The sequence below is a fragment of the Solenopsis invicta genome, chromosome 4 (assembly GCF_016802725.1).
Source record: "Solenopsis invicta isolate M01_SB chromosome 4, UNIL_Sinv_3.0, whole genome shotgun sequence".
Classification (NCBI taxonomy): Eukaryota; Metazoa; Arthropoda; class Insecta; order Hymenoptera; family Formicidae; genus Solenopsis; species Solenopsis invicta.
The window spans coordinates 26,951,461-26,968,868 of record NC_052667.1 but is presented as its reverse complement, the minus strand read 5'-3'; the positions used below and the strand labels follow the sequence as shown (position 1 = coordinate 26,968,868).

At 35.8% G+C, this 17,408-nt stretch overlaps 1 protein-coding gene and 1 long non-coding RNA gene across 4 annotated transcripts in view; both read right to left on the bottom strand.

Moving 5' to 3' along the window:
* LOC105196336 (mucin-5AC) overlaps positions 1-3,752 on the bottom strand; it is a 42,522-nt gene extending 38,770 nt beyond the window's left edge. For all 3 annotated transcript variants that reach the window (XR_003268460.2, XM_011162238.3, XM_039447811.1), the window contains exon 1: positions 3,362-3,752. Coding sequence is in view for 2 of the 3 variants with exons in the window: in XM_011162238.3 (XP_011160540.2) it covers positions 3,362-3,384 (23 nt within the window). In the remaining variant the exon portion in view is untranslated. The remainder of the gene's footprint in view (positions 1-3,361) is intronic.
* An 8,497-nt stretch (positions 3,753-12,249) lies between these two features.
* On the bottom strand, positions 12,250-15,077 carry LOC120357659. The gene is made up of 3 exons (XR_005574673.1): positions 15,004-15,077; positions 13,336-13,456; positions 12,250-13,044 (listed from the first exon to the last, which is right to left on the bottom strand). It is a non-coding gene; the product is annotated as an uncharacterized LOC120357659 (long non-coding RNA).
* Between the last annotated feature and the right edge of the window lie 2,331 nt (positions 15,078-17,408).

The following is a 17,408-nucleotide window of genomic DNA, read 5'->3' as shown; positions in this document are numbered from 1 at the left end:
TCTTTTGCGCCACTGAAACTCTTTTTGTCAGACCGAGACAAAACGTGGAGAGATAAAGACAGGGAGGAATAGAGAGCGAGACGAGAGATTTCCACAGGCCACTTCGCGTGCCTGGAAGTTCGCGTGCAAAAATGGGTCGTACACACATTTCGTTATGACGTATTGCTTAACGATTCACCGCTTTGTCCGACATCGCATTCTACGTGCCTCATTCACTGGCGAGCGCAGATTAATTAGCTAGAGACAAGATTAATTAATTATGGCGACCTCGACAAGTTCGACCTGGGGCGGCTCTGTCCCGCTTTACCATCGTCGTGTTCGACATCGAGTCGAGCAAGAAGCTGGTTCTCATGACCAAAGAGACTCGTCTCTAATTAGATTTACACGTATGTTAACTAATGTACTAATGGAGTTTCGCTACACTCATTTACAAACTTTACTGAATAAATAATAATTTAATTAGCAGCTTCACCATTTATTTTAATATAGTTAAATATAGTTAATAGCTTCCTGGATAATGTAACAAATATAAAATACAAATACATTCAATATTCATTCAATACGCAATGCAACAAACATATAATACAAAAGCAGAAATAAAGATATTTTAGTTAAACACGGTTTTTTAAATTTTACGTCAGCAATACGAAATGTAGAACTCGTTCCCTCTCTTGCCGAGAGGCTAAAGTTAAGGACTTTCAGGAGGATTTGTCGGCACGATAGCGCAAATTGGGTCTGTCCCGTCCGCATGTAAGAATCTCCCTAGAGAATGAAATTTGTCTGACATTACGCAATTGTCTTATAAGTTAGTCCATTTCGTGCGTTATTTCTATCTGTTTAAGTAAAGGACTAATCTTTAGCATTTAAGCCGGGAAAATTAATAAATAACGTAATATAATAATAATTAATAATATAATTATGTAACTAATTTTTTATGTTTACGTTTATAAGCATATAAAATCCGATGTCTAAGCTAGAAAAACAATTTTTTTATTTATTTATAAATATTCTACATGGAAGATATATTTTATTTTCGTAAAAAAAATGAAGATAAAACACCTCTTACCAGAATAAAGATTTTCCTACTTTATTTCAATATCCCCATAAATAATTTTTAAAAAATAAAATAAATTAAGTGGACCTCACTCGACTCAAGTACCTCTGGAACATTGGTACCCAACTTAAGCGCAAAGTTTGACGGTGAAGCGAAAGCTGAAGACTCCTGGAAAGATCTGTCAGTTATCGCTCGCGCGATAATGGAGCTGCGAAATTTCCTTTATACATCGCACAGTTACCTTTCAGCAAATAATTCCACTGAGTCGACTGTTAGCGACAAACGCAAAGCGAATAATGATACTACGGGAATCTAATACCATTGATATCGTGACATTTCACATTGCAGATGCTTCGCGGATCTTCAATCTTAGTTTGCGATTCGCCGCAAATATTCCATATCTAGTTTCGCACAATAAAGGGAGGAAGATCGGATGTGCTTACTACTCTCTCGATACATACAACGGCGGATGTAGAACATTACAAATAATACAAATACCTGACATATCAGCTATTTCTAAGTTAACCCTTTCGGATTAACATTATACATTTCGGAATTTAATGATAGCCTGAGCATTCCGTGTATTATTTTCTTACAATATGTACGAATTTGTTTTTATCGATGATATTATCAAAAACTGCATCGAATTAAAATTTGTGGAAATGGGAAATTCGAATAATTTATTTATATATTCCTTTTTATTACGCTAACAATATTGCAGATGTTAACGACAGGAAATAATCCGGCGAAAATAAACGAAAAGTTATTGCATGACAAATGCTTTTCATGATGTCGGATTCCGGTGGCCCCTATTTAAATGCGCGCTTGAAAAACTGCGCCTTTCCTGGTGTCGACGAGAATAATAAAAATGGTTGCATGAGCGCGGGGCTACGCGACGCGTGGAAACGCGCCAAAGTTTGTTCGATTCAATGGCAACCCCCTGATACGTTTATAACCCTACAAGGACGGTGGGAGCGTCAGATAAAACGTAGTTACAAAATTGAGCGATAAAATATTAGAAAACTCGATAAAATTATGTAAAATTTCCATTAAGAATATAAATTTATAACGTAGCAGTTAATTATTGTAGTTACATATAATAAAGATTTTTGCATTAAATCCATTTATATGTTTTTGTTTACGTTTAAATATCCGGTGTTATATGTAAAATAGAATTTATCATTTTACTTTTTATTCATTCTATGTTATTAAAAAAATTCGTTTATTCTATTTTTAAAATCATTATTTCATTTCCTAAAAACAATGCAATGTTAAATGTTAATTAATGATAAAACAAGACGTATCGCCGAACAAGCCAAAGGTATACTTCACACAGACTTCACTGAGAATCGGTTCGACGGCAAAATGCCAAAAATGCGATTTGCTTGAGTTAAGAGGATTACTCGTTAAATATCTCCTTCTTGTAAAGTAATGCTCCATCGATCCGTGTCAGCTCGCATTACATCTCCGGCTACGAAAATGCCCGGTCCGACAATGACCTTTTAGCTGGACGCGTCGAAAAATATTCGTAACTAATGCGCTTTTAAATTTCGGTTGAACTTACTACTGTATTTTTGCGCGAGTGCGGTATTTACACGCGTGTACTTTGTAATCAGCTGTTTCGAGCGCGGTATCCTCTTCCCGATATAAGTGGTGTAGACCACTTTAAAGAGCGAAGCTTTTTAGCCTAAATAACAAGGACGAGCGAACAAGCAGATTAATTACAATATTTTTGCGAAAAATGGTAATTTGATCCTGTTTCAAGAGACATGCACAATATCGAATCTCGAGATAATAGCGTCGATTAAATTGAACAAAATCTTAAACATTTAACAATATTATTATACGTTCTGTATAAAACTGTCCTGTGTCAAATTTTAGCTCTGCGAAAACACAAAATCGCTCTGTAATTTGGCTCCATTACATAAACAGAATACGATTTTATCGGATTTTATTAGGATTGCTTAAATATTTTTGTTTCGTACGTAAATATGGGAAATTTGTATATCTGTTGTTTTACAATAAAACGTAATAAAAATTATCTGAAAAATAGTCTGAAGTAAAGGCAAATGTACATATGACATTAACCAATTTCGCTCTTATCGATTAGTTGGACTTTCGTATTTTGGAAAGAATAGTCTGGCAGTTTTAAATATGAGAAAATAAAGAAATAAAATAGATAACAAAAGCATAAATATTAATCGAAGCTTCTTAAACACAAGGATATCGTACTATAAATGACGTGTATATCTATCCAGATATGCATGCGATTTAATAAATTACAACATAAACTGTCGAATCTCATACCTGGTGTTAAGCCCCGCGTTCATTCGATAACGATCGCCGATGTGGCGAATATACTATCCCTGGATCCTCGACTGTTGATTCCCTAAATCTCCAAAGTGTCGTACAACACACGCGGCCGGCTTCGGTGAACGATATACCGAAGCGAAGCGAGAAGGGAAGCGTCGCACGCGGGCGAACGCCGCGGGTGCGATCTCGTTCGCGTGAACGACCGGCAAAAAGAAAAAGGAGATAAAGAGAGACAGAGAGGAAAGAAAAAGAGAGAGAGAGAGAAAAAAGAGAAAAAGGAGAAGAAGGGAAGAGAAGAGTCAGCAGCGTACAGCCGAGGCCGAAGGAACTTGGAGCGAACTCTCTCGTCGCGAGGGAGTCGCGGCACGATACTGACGGGTCGTCCGTGGGGCGCACGGACCTCATGCCGCCAGGATCTCCATCCCCACCGAGAGATCCGGCGCAGCGCGACGCCGATATTCAGGGCCGGTTGATCAACGCTGAATTGTCGTGATCTCCGAGACGATACCCCCGATTGTCTTCCCCCCATTGTCTCGACGTAAGGATTGATTAGTTACCCGCGTATTCGATGCCCGATACGTGTACGCGGATTAATGCGTGACCGCAAGCTATGCCGGATTGTCACGAATGGAACGTCATGTCCGATAAATTTCAATTTCACAGAACGCCCCTAAGATCTTCTGACGCTTCGAATATCATTGTGATTTCTTTTTTGGTAAGCGTTCAATAATCCGAGAGTATCCGATAATTACACATCACGTTAAAACGACAAGATACTTCTAGATTCAAAAGTACGCTTCAGGTATTTTTGCGAAATGAACTCGTTATTACGTCATACTTCCCGTTCTTCGATTTTCTTTGTGCCTTTCAATCGATTGGACAGTTGATGCGAGCGAGAGCAAGGCAGGCCTAAATGGATGAGTTAAAATCGAGAGAATTAAAAGTTGCGTGACTGCGTGGCGAAAAAAAAAACTAGGCAATGAGCCTAATGGAGAAAGCTGTACCAGATCACCAGAAAGAAAAAACGCAGGCTTCATTATGTAAACCATTTAAATCAAATAGGATAACAGCTAACATAACCGATTTTACGCTGGCGAAGATAAAAGTAATCACTTAATTTGCGCTAATTATTAGCTGTAGTGAGTGGGACAGCTTAAGTGACTAAGAGTATAATTATTTAAGCAAGAATTGCGAGGAAATGAATAGACGCAAATTTAATGAAAGGGTATTGGTTATATGAATGTCTATATCAAGTGCAATTAGCGTCACATCACAGCCCTCGCGCATTTTTCCAGTAACAAATTAGAAATTAATGTTACAGAACACCGAGAATATTAATTACGACTCTCTCAGATATCCTTCTGCCTTATCCCCGATGTATTCCAGACAAATTATATTTTTAACATACCCCGCCAATTGTGTCAGGGGCAAATCACAATTATAATTATTTCAAAATGTTCAATTTTTACAATTTAAATTTGTCGAATTCAAACAGTTATCGAAATATCCTCGTAATGTCGAGACTAAATGTCGTTTAAAACTAAAGCTATGAAAACATGGATACACCATAGATAAACGTTAATTTATCAGAGCAATAATGTTGAAATCCGCGCGATGCGACCACGCGTACAATTGCATTATAGAAATTTGCTAAACTACCCCTCCGGCTTTTGAAATTTTAGCACGCGCGCGCAATGAAGATAGCTTGGAATATTTAAGCGCGAAGTAAATGTTTATTCTCCGATAAAACGCTGTCGTAATAGTTGTTCTTAGTTATATCTATTCGTATGATACTGTACGTTCCTGCGGCTACATCTAGCCGTAATGTTCCATTCAGTACGCGCGCGTTCTATTGCTATGAACTTTCGATGTCACGACTCTCTGATTCTTATCTGAATCTTCTCCAGGATTGTGCCGTTTATTACGTATCGTCATTATTACGTGTACAAGAGGGTTCAAACTCAGCTTGCCAACTTCCAATAGCGTTATTAGCTACAGTAATAGAAAAGGCGATTACGAAGTTGGCAGATAAAGATATTAGAAAGCGTAAATTGGAATAATAAATGTAGTAGTGAAATAGAAGATTTAATTCTATTTTTATGAAACTTAAAATAAGAAATGCAAAATATGAACAATACGCCAATCATACCAGGTAAATAATTTGCAACATCGAATACAAAAATAGTGAAAGAGATGCCTGGGATGCCGGATAAGAGGCGAAAACGAAAGAAGAGGCTAATCTAATCAATTTGATCTTTACTGCTTTCTCCTTTTCTTATTATTAGTCACAGATATATCCAATTTCTTTAATAAGCTAGGAATATCTTTTATCCTCTTACATCACCACGGTTGCTTGTAGTGACATTATAATGCGTTGCAAAATAAAATAAAATCCTCAACGTGGAAAAATCGTATAAAAATTTCATCACTTCCAAATTCATCAGATACGCCTCCTAAAGATTGATTGCAAATCTTACGAAACAGTTGATATACGATCTCGGGGCACACCGGGCACTTTCTCTCGACCCGACAAGTAATGTAGGCCGATATAAAAAGACTAACGTTCGTTTCAATGTCAAGGCGTGGATAAAACTTTGCACCGGGAAAGCATTGACAATCGCATTCAATTAAAAGGTTGATTAAAATTGATAAACGCGTTTCTACCTCATTCTCCTATTTTTCTCTTTCCCATACGCTTCTCCAATTCGAATTTTAATTGATCATTTCGCTCCGGAGATAGAATATTAAAAATTTCAAAAGTGCAAAAGAAAAGAGATTAAATCGGATCTTTTTTCCTGGAAAAGATTGTCAGATACAGCAAAGGATAATAGCGGAAGCGCGGCGAAGCCTCGAGGCGATGCGATGTATCATACAGCTAGATGCTCCGCGGAACGTTTTACGAATCGCCGTGAGGGTCACGACGTGTGCTACACCGTGGCCAGAACCATAAAAGTAAGCACAGCCGCATGGAGCGCAACTTTCGATCGTTTCTCGTGATGCGACGTACCGATAGCGTCCGTAGTAAGCACTACCTAGTGAATGACACGATCTCCCACGCCTCTCTATTCGTCTTGGCTGCGCGCGAGGCGGAGAGGAAGTCTCCCTCTCGCAGCGAAGAGAGAGGTAACTTGCGGGCGCATCCTTTTACTGATGAACGCGCGTCGCGCCAGTAAACTCACTTTCATCTGTGATATTAGCCGAGCGAGCCAAGGCGAGCGAAGGCGCAAGGCGATTCGCCTTTCGATTCGCGCCGAGACACGATCGAGGCCTGCGAGCATCCATAAACGTCCTCGCACGGACGATTAACCCGTGAGGGTGTCCGACACCGATGCGAGCCGGCAGGAAAGAAATAGAATGCTATCGTTCAAGCGTTAAGTAAAACGTTATTGAGACTTTCTATACGCCCGTAATCTACGATCGAATAAAGTACTGCGATTTAAAATTGAGACGGAGATTTTTTTTACGAGACAGAAAATCCAACACTAAATAATTAACTTTTCTTCCTTCGTGAGAAATATTCCCTTTTACACGGGCTATCATTCTCCGCGTGTTACGCGGAGAATTCCGTTTTAATTTGCAAAATTAAAAAAAAAGTGCTTCGCTCTGATAGCTGAATTCATTTGAAATTACTATTCGGTATAATAGTTTAAGTGATTTATATGACGCATTTCAATTCTGCATTTAATGGCATTAAAGATGCGCTTTTTCCTATTTTAATACGAGTTATTTAACGTGATTATGATCTGCGAATAGTGACAGTGACGAGGACATGAAAGCCCGTGTTTGCTTTAATCCTGTATTGTCCTCTTTTCCCGTAGTATATTGTACATGCAAAGCAAAATGACGCTGCTGCGCACCATTGTCTCCCGACGCACTTCTTCGTGTCAGTAATAACGGCAGCACGTGTTGAAAAAAAAAGAGGAAAAATACACCCCTTGCGAAAAAGTCAAATTACAGTGGCGCGGTACAGGCGTAACTCGCGGCGAGCGCTTTTCTTGAATAACGTATGCGGACGTGGCTACGCTGCGACGTAACGACGAAGCTAGGCGGATACTTAAGAGGCGTTGAAGTATGAGAAAGGATATTTTTAAATGTTTATTCTTGCACCCCGAGAAAACCAAGGAAATCATGAAACTTTTGGATTAGTAATCAAATTGATGGGAGTATTTTCTTTTTTTTTTTTTTGTACAATCTATATATTATTTTTTCAACGCTATTGTTTTAATATGAAACGCAATATGGCGTAACCATTGTGTTTAATAGTTGAACTGAAAAAGTCTTTCCAATTAGATTAATATTTCGTTTTGATATAAAACTCGCGATGCAGAATTTGATATTAATATTATATGCAATACTATGTTTTATATATATTTGATATTATTTTACATTCATTATATCCTAATTTAATATTATTTAAATGGACGGAACATTTTGTTAAATATAATTTTATACATTATTTAAATTAATCAATTTTTATTTAATAAAGTTGTCATTATATAAATTTAATAAATTAATATAAAATCGATAATGGCGCATTTAGTGTCGATGCTGATGATTATTAAATATATTGTTGATTTTATGATGAAATTTATCAACGGCTTGATTACTCGCAATAGATTTCTTGCGCGTCGTGTTGCGTTGCATTAATTTGCCCTAACATTCAATTCCATTTTGGAAAGTTAGCGGCGTGTGTCTCAACTTCACGACTACGGAATCAAGAATTATTCATCACGCGCTATAAATTACAGCCGACAGTTTGTTGACGTAGCGTCTGCCAGCCTGAGGACTTACTTTCTTCCCCGACATGATGCAAACTAATTGTCTGGTTGTTGTCCTGCCGCTTCTTCACGTTTTCGTTACGCCTAGCTCACGACCCGGTACTTCAATAAACCGTTTGCTAATTCGTTTAATTAATAGCAGAAAGAAACATTAATACTGCAAGTGTGGATCTACTGATCGTACAAATTTAAATTTCCTCCACATCTGTTCAAAGAAATATTAACGATGCAAGAAGTAAAAATTACGAGAAAATTCGAAATCTTGATATTTATTTATGTCCATTTCCACCAATAAATTAACTTTGACTTCAGTTTAACTTGTTAGTCTTTGCCTTTTTCTAACTTTTGGAACTAGAAAAGGATAAAGAGCAAATTAAACCGAGATCAAAGTTAATCTACATTGGTGAAAATGATCATAAGATAAATAAAGATTCCGATGTCTTATCTTTATCAAGCTAACAAAAATTGAGCAACTTTTGATAAACTATATGTACATCTGATATGTACATTGTACATATAGTATATACAAAACAAAAAAATTTTATTTTCAATATTTTAAACCTTATTTATCGAGGAAAATAAAATTATGATTTATTTGATATATACGTCAAATTATTCATATTCAAAGTATCAGTTATTTATTATAAAAAATATTAATTTATTTATAAAATATTCTAAGAATGTAATTCGGTAGAAAGGCGCTAAAAATGATTTTAAAAGCATCTTAGTACCTAAGAAAGTAATCAACGAACAACGAGGATCTCGAGGTCGTTGTGACTGAAACTTGTTGATTAGTTTCTTAAACACTACTCACAGCAGCGGTATTTTATTCTGCTTTACGATGCGTAAAAAGTATTTTCACGGGTGTATGAGAATATACATATAATACCTCATAACGATGTCAGATGTGGGAAAGAAATCAACCAACTGTAATTTCGCAGATTCAATAGTATACTATAGCAAAACGTAAAATTATCATTTCAACTCAAGCTATTATTCTCCGAGTCAGAGAGAGAGTGAAGGCACCGAACTAATCATATTGAATCTTATTGCCGGTAGCGAGAAATCGCATGTAATTTCTTCTCATAGGATATAGTTGTAAAACGTCTTCTTTGCATTGTTTTTGCATTTCTTTGTTTTGTGATAGAATAATTAACGAAAAAGTTTGGCACGTTGTCGAACAATTCAACCCCATGAGACATACTTCAAATAATGATATAAAAGTCAATAGCGGAAGAAAGGGATAAAAGGAGAGTTTGCGACGCGTTTTACAAATTAATATCTCTATAAAGTAGGAATGATGATATACGAGAAAAAAAAACATTTATTTCGACGCGCATTGCAAACGAAAATTATCTACAATTTCCTCACTTGTGATGTCGTAAAATTCAACGATCGTAGTAACCGGTACGCGGCCTTAAGTAGGGATTAAGTAGCATATAACAGCTCGGCTACGTGCGTTAAAAACGTATTTTATCGGACACGTTGTACATATTGGTAAAACAGTTATCGAGAAAAACGCTCGGGTAACTTTAAAAGGCTTTTAAATATTCCTATCGACGTGAGAAACAGCTTCGGAAAATACACGGAAAACCTATCGTCGTGCAAACACTTTGACGGTGCATCGATAAAACGTTACGGTTGAATATTCAATTTTTCATTTACAGTACACCGCCGCGCGCTCAGCTTCCCATTCGCACGCGTTTCAGAAAGAGTAAGCATAAAGGGAAAAATTAAAAATTGAAAGATCAAAAGCTTCTCAAGTAGCAGCAAAACCTTTGGTAACAGAGAGCATAAACTGCGATAAAAATAAAAAGTATCTAATAATTATTATGCACGGACGCTCTTTGCAGCGTGATTTCATTGCACAAATTTCTTTCGACGTTTTCCTTCGCTATAATATTATGCCATTTTATTTCAAGTATTTCTTGCAGGTGCGATTCATCACAATTCTGTATTATCCTATAAAGGATAAAAGATTTATAGCTTTTCCAACAAAGAAACTTTTTATCTTTTATTAAATCTAATGCCTCATTAAATGCAACGATATAGAAATCATAAGAGGTCGCAGATTATTTTATTATATGGATGATCAATAAGTATATGTTATCCTTCCTCGACGTATTAGGATTGATATTTTCACAAACTCGATAATTATTTGCATTATCTTGTAAAATTACTTCAATAAAAATCAATTGATTTTCTAACAATCTCGTGGTAAGAGTTGAGACGATAATGGCATAAGATATTATTATTATATGCTTTTGCGTCGAAGCATCCGCTTTCCTAATACAAGGAACAATCAGACGATGGGGTCTAATAAGAGAATAATGATCTCCGCGTGAAACTTATTACGACTTGTTAGCCAATCTGAAATCCTCGGAGGCAAAATGTCACCGATGGATGGAAGGACATCCATTATGCCCGAGAAGATTCGCGGAGGACAGCGAGGGATTGGATAACATCGTTGAAAGAGGGAAAAAAGCGTATTACTTACTAACGTTCCTCGAGTCACGGAAAAGAGGACGGACGCCCTTTCGTGATATTACCGACAAGAGCCGGTGCGACCGATCGCTAACGAAAGTTCATCGCCGTCACATCGATCTTACGGCGATCCGTTGAAAGGGAATTGAGGATCTTGATCGAGCAAACGGAGACGGAAATAACGAACCCTACGAGATGCATGTCGATGTGCACGATGATCGTCGTCGGCCAGTTCGATCTAATCCTTTTTTTTCTTTTTAATTCATCTTGCACGAACTGAACCAACCGACACGAGCGTACTGCCGTGGACAGAAAAGTTGCAACATTTTCTTTCAATGAGCTTCAGTTTGATTGGAGAACTGCCCCAAAAAAATCGTGAGATCGGCCTCGTAATTTTCGTACGTTCCAAAATTTATTGAAAAAAAAAAAGGTGTCGCAATCTTTTTGGCCACGACATAATTTACTTTCAGATAATCTACGAGTGCAAATTAATGAAAAAATGTTTAGTTTCGAAACAAAGGAAATTATGATCTCTTGGGAATATCCTTTCCAACTTCGCACACAAAGTTCGTGCGCGTTTAATATCTTTAAAAACACGCGAAAAATTTTGTTATTTTATATATATTCTAATGATAAATTACTCCCTACTAATCTATTAATGGAATTATTTTATACTCTTGATAATTCGTACATATAAATAGTTTAGAGATTTCATTAAAAAAAAAAATTAATGTGCATATATATTTTATATGTATATATGTAGTTTACGCAGTAAATTTAAATGACGTTACCCCATGGTCGTTTCGTTGTCCTCTGCGATGTCTCTCTCCCAGGCCTTTTCTTCTACCTCTTCTCGTTCTTTCGTGTCATTTACACAACACTCACTCGCGAAAACGCGGTTAATTATGATCGCGCGCGCGCGCGCGGCCGCGCACTAATCACCAGAAGACAATGATCGCGCGGCACTTAAACGACACTTGCAACGTTAATCGCACGAGATTATTTTTTGATTATAAGACACGCATTTGATTACATATTGTGACGGGAGAATAAGACGCGAGAAAAGTATGATCACACAAAGTATGACGTTCTTCTTTTACCGCTGCTCTCTAAGCCCAGAAGAATCCAGCTATATCCAGGATTAGGTAGCCCCGGAATTGCCAATTCCGTACTCACAAATGAGTGAGATTTTAAAGATTTCACGTTAATACCGTGCGATTCGAAATTAATAAAGTCGAATCTGAAGCTAATTAAAGCGCGATAAACCGTCACGAAAATATAAAATCGAAATTTAATATCGCATAATAAATGTATCTTAAACGCATAAATTTCGAAAACGCATAAATTTACGCGAAATATCATTAATGAGCAATTCATTTCTGCTTCCGTTACATAAATCCAACGATTTATGCATTATTCCGCACTTTTAATTCAAAAATAGTGCGCAAATTACGTTTAAATTGAATAAGAGAAAAAATCGAAAAGCAAGATGAGAGATATTCGAACCTAAATATGATAAGAAAATTAAAAATGACTCAAAAGAGTCTCACGGTACAATTACTTATAATTCCTACTCGTTATCGTTTCATTTCCAAATATAATTACGTAAATATTCAAATATAAAATGAATAAAGCGAACGAAACATTAGCATTGAAATTGTCGTTTCGTACGTTTATGCTTTATTAAATTATTAACGTTTAAATCAACCAATTGCGCGGACAGATAATCGCTAATTGTTCAAAGAATGACTGCATTTTCAAATTTAATAACATATGTGACGACTTACACCTACGCTACCTGTCCGCTCGAGTCTCGTCATACGAATGATGGCATGGAAACCTTGTGTAAACATAGCGCGTTGTACATTGTAAAAAAAAAAAAACAAAACGAAATAAATTCTAAGAGCTGTACAGTGAATTTCTCGTCTAAAAAATATTTAATATTTTACAAAAATATTTGTCAAACATTCTTGTGTTTCTTTACATTTCAAATTAACTTCAATTTCATAGGCTATATCACACAGTGAAATCAACTGTATTTTTACAAATATACATACGTATGTATGTAGAGACGTTCTAATATATCTTGGTTAAACTTGGCTATAAATTTTTCTAAATTGGCCTACACTTATAATTTCAGATTTGTGTCAAGCTTTATGTGTGTCGAGCTTTTACTTGGATTTGTAGTCGTTCATGCAATACATTTTAAAAATCAAGCAATATTTCTATTTTAAGATAATGGATCTACGAGGGGAAATATTTTTGTCTAATAATTTACTGTTCTAATTTAACAGACACATATCGAGAGATATATTTGTTATATAATTGCCATAGATCCATTATCTTGGTAAAAAAATTTCGCTCACCGACCGATGCGCAACAGCGGAGTTATCTGCAACGTTGACTACGATGATTCTGCAACACACAAATTTAACACGGTATAAAATCGTTCTTAACAATTAATATTTCAAAAATTAATTGATATGAATGTTGAATTTTTCTCTCTCTCTTTTATTTAATTTCTACATATTATAAAAATAATAATTGAAGTATAGAGAAGAATCTTCATAAAAGTAAAAACTTGTATAAATAAAATACTTCTATATTAAAATAGGTATTTTCTCTAATTATTATTTTTAAATCATTAAAATAAAATAATCCATGTAAACAGAAAAAAATTTTATGCAATTCACATATAATACTTACCGCAAGGTTGCTCCGCCGGCGCCTGATGTCTTTCCTAGACCTCCTCCTCCTCTCAGAGACTGTCCTGGTTATCAATTTCGTAGCACTTTCTTAAAATCACACACTCACTATTCACTATTTCCTGAAACATTTGAACAAACGTGATTTAATTAGAAAGAATAAGGAATATTTTTATATGTAAAAATTGCAACGGTATTTAATTTTATAAGGCACACGTACGTATACAGGTGTCATGACGAGGGAATATATTCAACACAGGCGTCAGAGAAAAACGGAATGCAAAAAATCAGTTTTTGCCGCACGTCGTTACGTAAGGTTTTTATTAAGTTACAGCGTTTTAAAAATCTGGCGCGAGCGGCATATACCGAAAGAATACCGCGCGTATTTTTTGCACGTAACTAGACTGCTGCGTACTAAAAAAACAAATACGAAAACACGTGTAGTAATGCTTTGAAATACGATACGTCGCCATGGAGCGCGCGCTGGCAGGCTCCGTTGCAGCGTGTGATCGCGGTCGATATCTTCGCGCAGAAAAATTGTAGCGGGATGGAGTTGGACTCGATTGAAAGCTCAAACTTTAGTTTCCAATAAGCGCAAGATAGCTTTTCTCGGATGACTAGTTCGCGAGATATCGTCGATTAATTACGAAAATAAAATTAATTTTGTTCCGAGATATCTTTAGATATTTTCATCGACATCGCGGAATCGATATAACAATATCTTCACACACAAAAAAATGCAGCGAATTAATTTTAATCTTGTTTGAAAGGTAAGATTTTCGTGTTTCCAACGAATATACGAAATCGCGGATTTCATTTTGATTAGTTGGCAAGAGATCGTCAATTACAAAAATGAAATTGATTTTAAAATTAAAAATTTAATTAAAAATTTAATTTTAATTGAAATTGAAATAGAAAATTCAATCATCGTCTCGTAAAACAGAAATTATATTTAAATTAAACTATCACGACTCAGAAAGTTTGCAGTAGTAAATAAAAAAAATAATAAATTTGTCGATATTACGAATAAGAATCATTTTTTTCATAATCTAGAAAAATATTTAATGGAAGAATTAACTTATTAAGAAGTCTAATATCATTATTATTAATAGATGTAATTTAAAACATTATAAATCTATTGCGCATGTTTTACTTGTTTACTTATTAATTAAATATTTTAGAAAAGAATCTTAAAATCTCTAAAACATATTTTATATATTTCATTATTACATTCAAATTAAATGTATCAAATCAGAAAGCTTGTAATAGTTAATTTAAAAAGTAGATAGATCAAAAAATAATTATTGTGCATAAGGATCATTCTTTTGTAATTAAAAAAAATATATTTGATGGAAGAATTAATTTCAAAAGAAGTCTTATTCTAATATAATTAATATTAATAGATGTAATTAAAAAAATTCTAAATCTATCAAGCATTTTTAAATATTTCAAACATATCTATTATTAGTAATCACGCTTAATTTATTATTAATTAAATATTTTGACGAAAAATCTTAAAATATATAATCTAAAATATATTTTATATATTGTATTACAAGAGTATTTTGTGTATTCCATTGTGTTGCACAGCGATCTGAAATGACTTTCTGCTGTGCAAACGAACGATTACTTCCGTAAGTAACGAATAATGCAATGGATTGTGAAATACCTCGTGGTTGCTCCGCCGTCATCCGATGCCTCATTGATCTCCCTCTTCCTCCTCTTCCTCCTCCCTTGGGTGCGTTCCGCTTCCCCGCTCGAGTGCGTCCTCCCCCCTCCCCCCTCCTCCTCCGGGTATCATTTTAGCCTTGTTGTTCGTTGATCGTTGAACGTTAAACAAAGCCAACAAGGATAAAGTGATCCCTGGGGACACTCGGGTGGGAAATCTGAGCGCACTCCCCTCCTCGCTTCTTCGTCCCCGCTTCGTCCGGGCACTGGCACACCGCTTCGCGAAAACATGTTAGGTTACGATCAAGCGCGTTAATCCACGTTAACCACTCGAACTCGAAACGATCGCACGGCTGACACGGTGCTTCATATTCTCGAGGGTAACCGTACGGACACGCACCTAATCGTGTTGCGTAAAAGCGCGAAACCACAGCGCGTTCGACACCGGCACGACCGCGGCGACGGTTCGACGATTAGACAAACAAAGCGTGAACGCGTCTAAGATGGCGGAGGGGGACGGTGTGTCGCGTCGCGTCGCGTCGCGTGTCGCGCGGGCAACTTCATGGTGACGCGGAGAGATGCTACACCTGTTGCACCCAGTTTCGCGCGCGGGTTCGCGCATTTTCCGCATCTTCGAACGATAAATAGCACACGTTCACCCGTCGCGACGACTATTATCCTGCGCTGTAACGCAGGCTGAATGCGCGAGAAACGAGAATACGAAATTATAGTCGCAGTTATTCGCGACTCGAGCGATATTCGGAGCGTCTCTCTGTCGACCGTTCGCGCAGTGGTCACTGTGACCAAACGAACTGAAATACGCGTTCTGAAGATAAACATCAATGTAGAAGAGCCGAATTCATATTGTACGATAGTTGGAGATTGTAATGGAAGATAAATATGAATTTCGCTTGCCCATTGTACGCGTCGCGACGCCTCTCGTCCCGGAGCCGAGCCGTCCCGTGTCCGCCGCATTCCGTGCTCTGACGACAGTGACGACCAGTGACGATGGAATACGGAATTCGGAAACGCCGACAACTTCAGTCCGGTGTCGCGCGACGTGAGTCAAATTAATACTAATAAATATTATTACTAAATTGTGCAATTGAAATTTAATATTCGATGCAACAGGCGTCGAAATGTACGATAAATTTCATAATACAATTTTATACGACTATATTATTAACAAATTGTATTGTTAATTGATAAATAGTAAACAATCAATGTATCGTGTCCTTCGATTATTTCGATTATTCCATTCTGTGATTTGTATTTTAACATTCCGATTTAATGCCAATCTTCTTACGCAAATTATAGATTTCGACATAAAATTTAAAAAAAGTTATCAAAAATTTCTTGTCATTATTTGAACGTCAACTGAATTTTTTGAAAATATGGCAACTCTAAAATTCTATACTGAGAAAAAAAAGTTGTTAACTTGACTAAATTTTTCATCTTGATTAAATTTTTTTAATTCAAGTATTTATGTATCTAAGTTAAATATGTACGTAGAAGTTAAATGCTTAAAGTTCAAATATTTTATACAAATACATAAATACTTGAACTGAAAAAATTTAATCGAGTTGAAAAATTTACTCAAGTTAACAACTTTTTTTTCTCAGTGTATGTTAAATAGTCAGAGAACTTTTAAAAATTGCATAAAGATGTATGCAACTTAATATTTAAATATTTGTAAATAAAGCACAAAGATCGTAAATTAACTGCATGCTAATTATCACTAGTTATTATTTTTAACAGTACTTACCGAAGAGAATGATTGAGAAATACAAGACGAAGAAACTACTGTAAAAAAAATGAAAAAAAACTTGTGGAACAGGAATCGAGTGTATTTCTCGAAGCATGAAGGAACGTGGACAGTCAGAAAAGTAGACAAGGCAGAATAACGAAGAGACTAAAGGAAAAGTTCGCAGAACAAGGAGAAATTTGTTAAAGAAAAATACAAGAAATAAAACGATATAAAAAAAAGGAAAAAGAATGAAGGAAAAGCAGCATTAAAGATGGAAATTACGGACGAAAAAATACGAAGCATTTGTCGACGAGGGATAGAAAAGAGCGGAAAGAACAATAATAGAAAGGAAGATCAAGAAGGATCTCTTATTTGTATTTTAACTAGTAGTGCAAGAAGGTGTTCCCCCTTGCTCCTGAATAGAGCACGCAATATTTATGGTAAATATTCATAAATATTTATTACTATTTACTTTTAATTATCATGTAAATATTTTATATGTCTTTCATATACTTGCAGAGAAAAAAATTATAAAATCTTTATTCAACAGTTGTTACTAAAATATAAGTTAAATATTTATAATATTTATGGTAATAAATATTGTAAAAATTTATTTATAAAAAAAAACAAATATTTAAAGTAATACCTTACACATATTT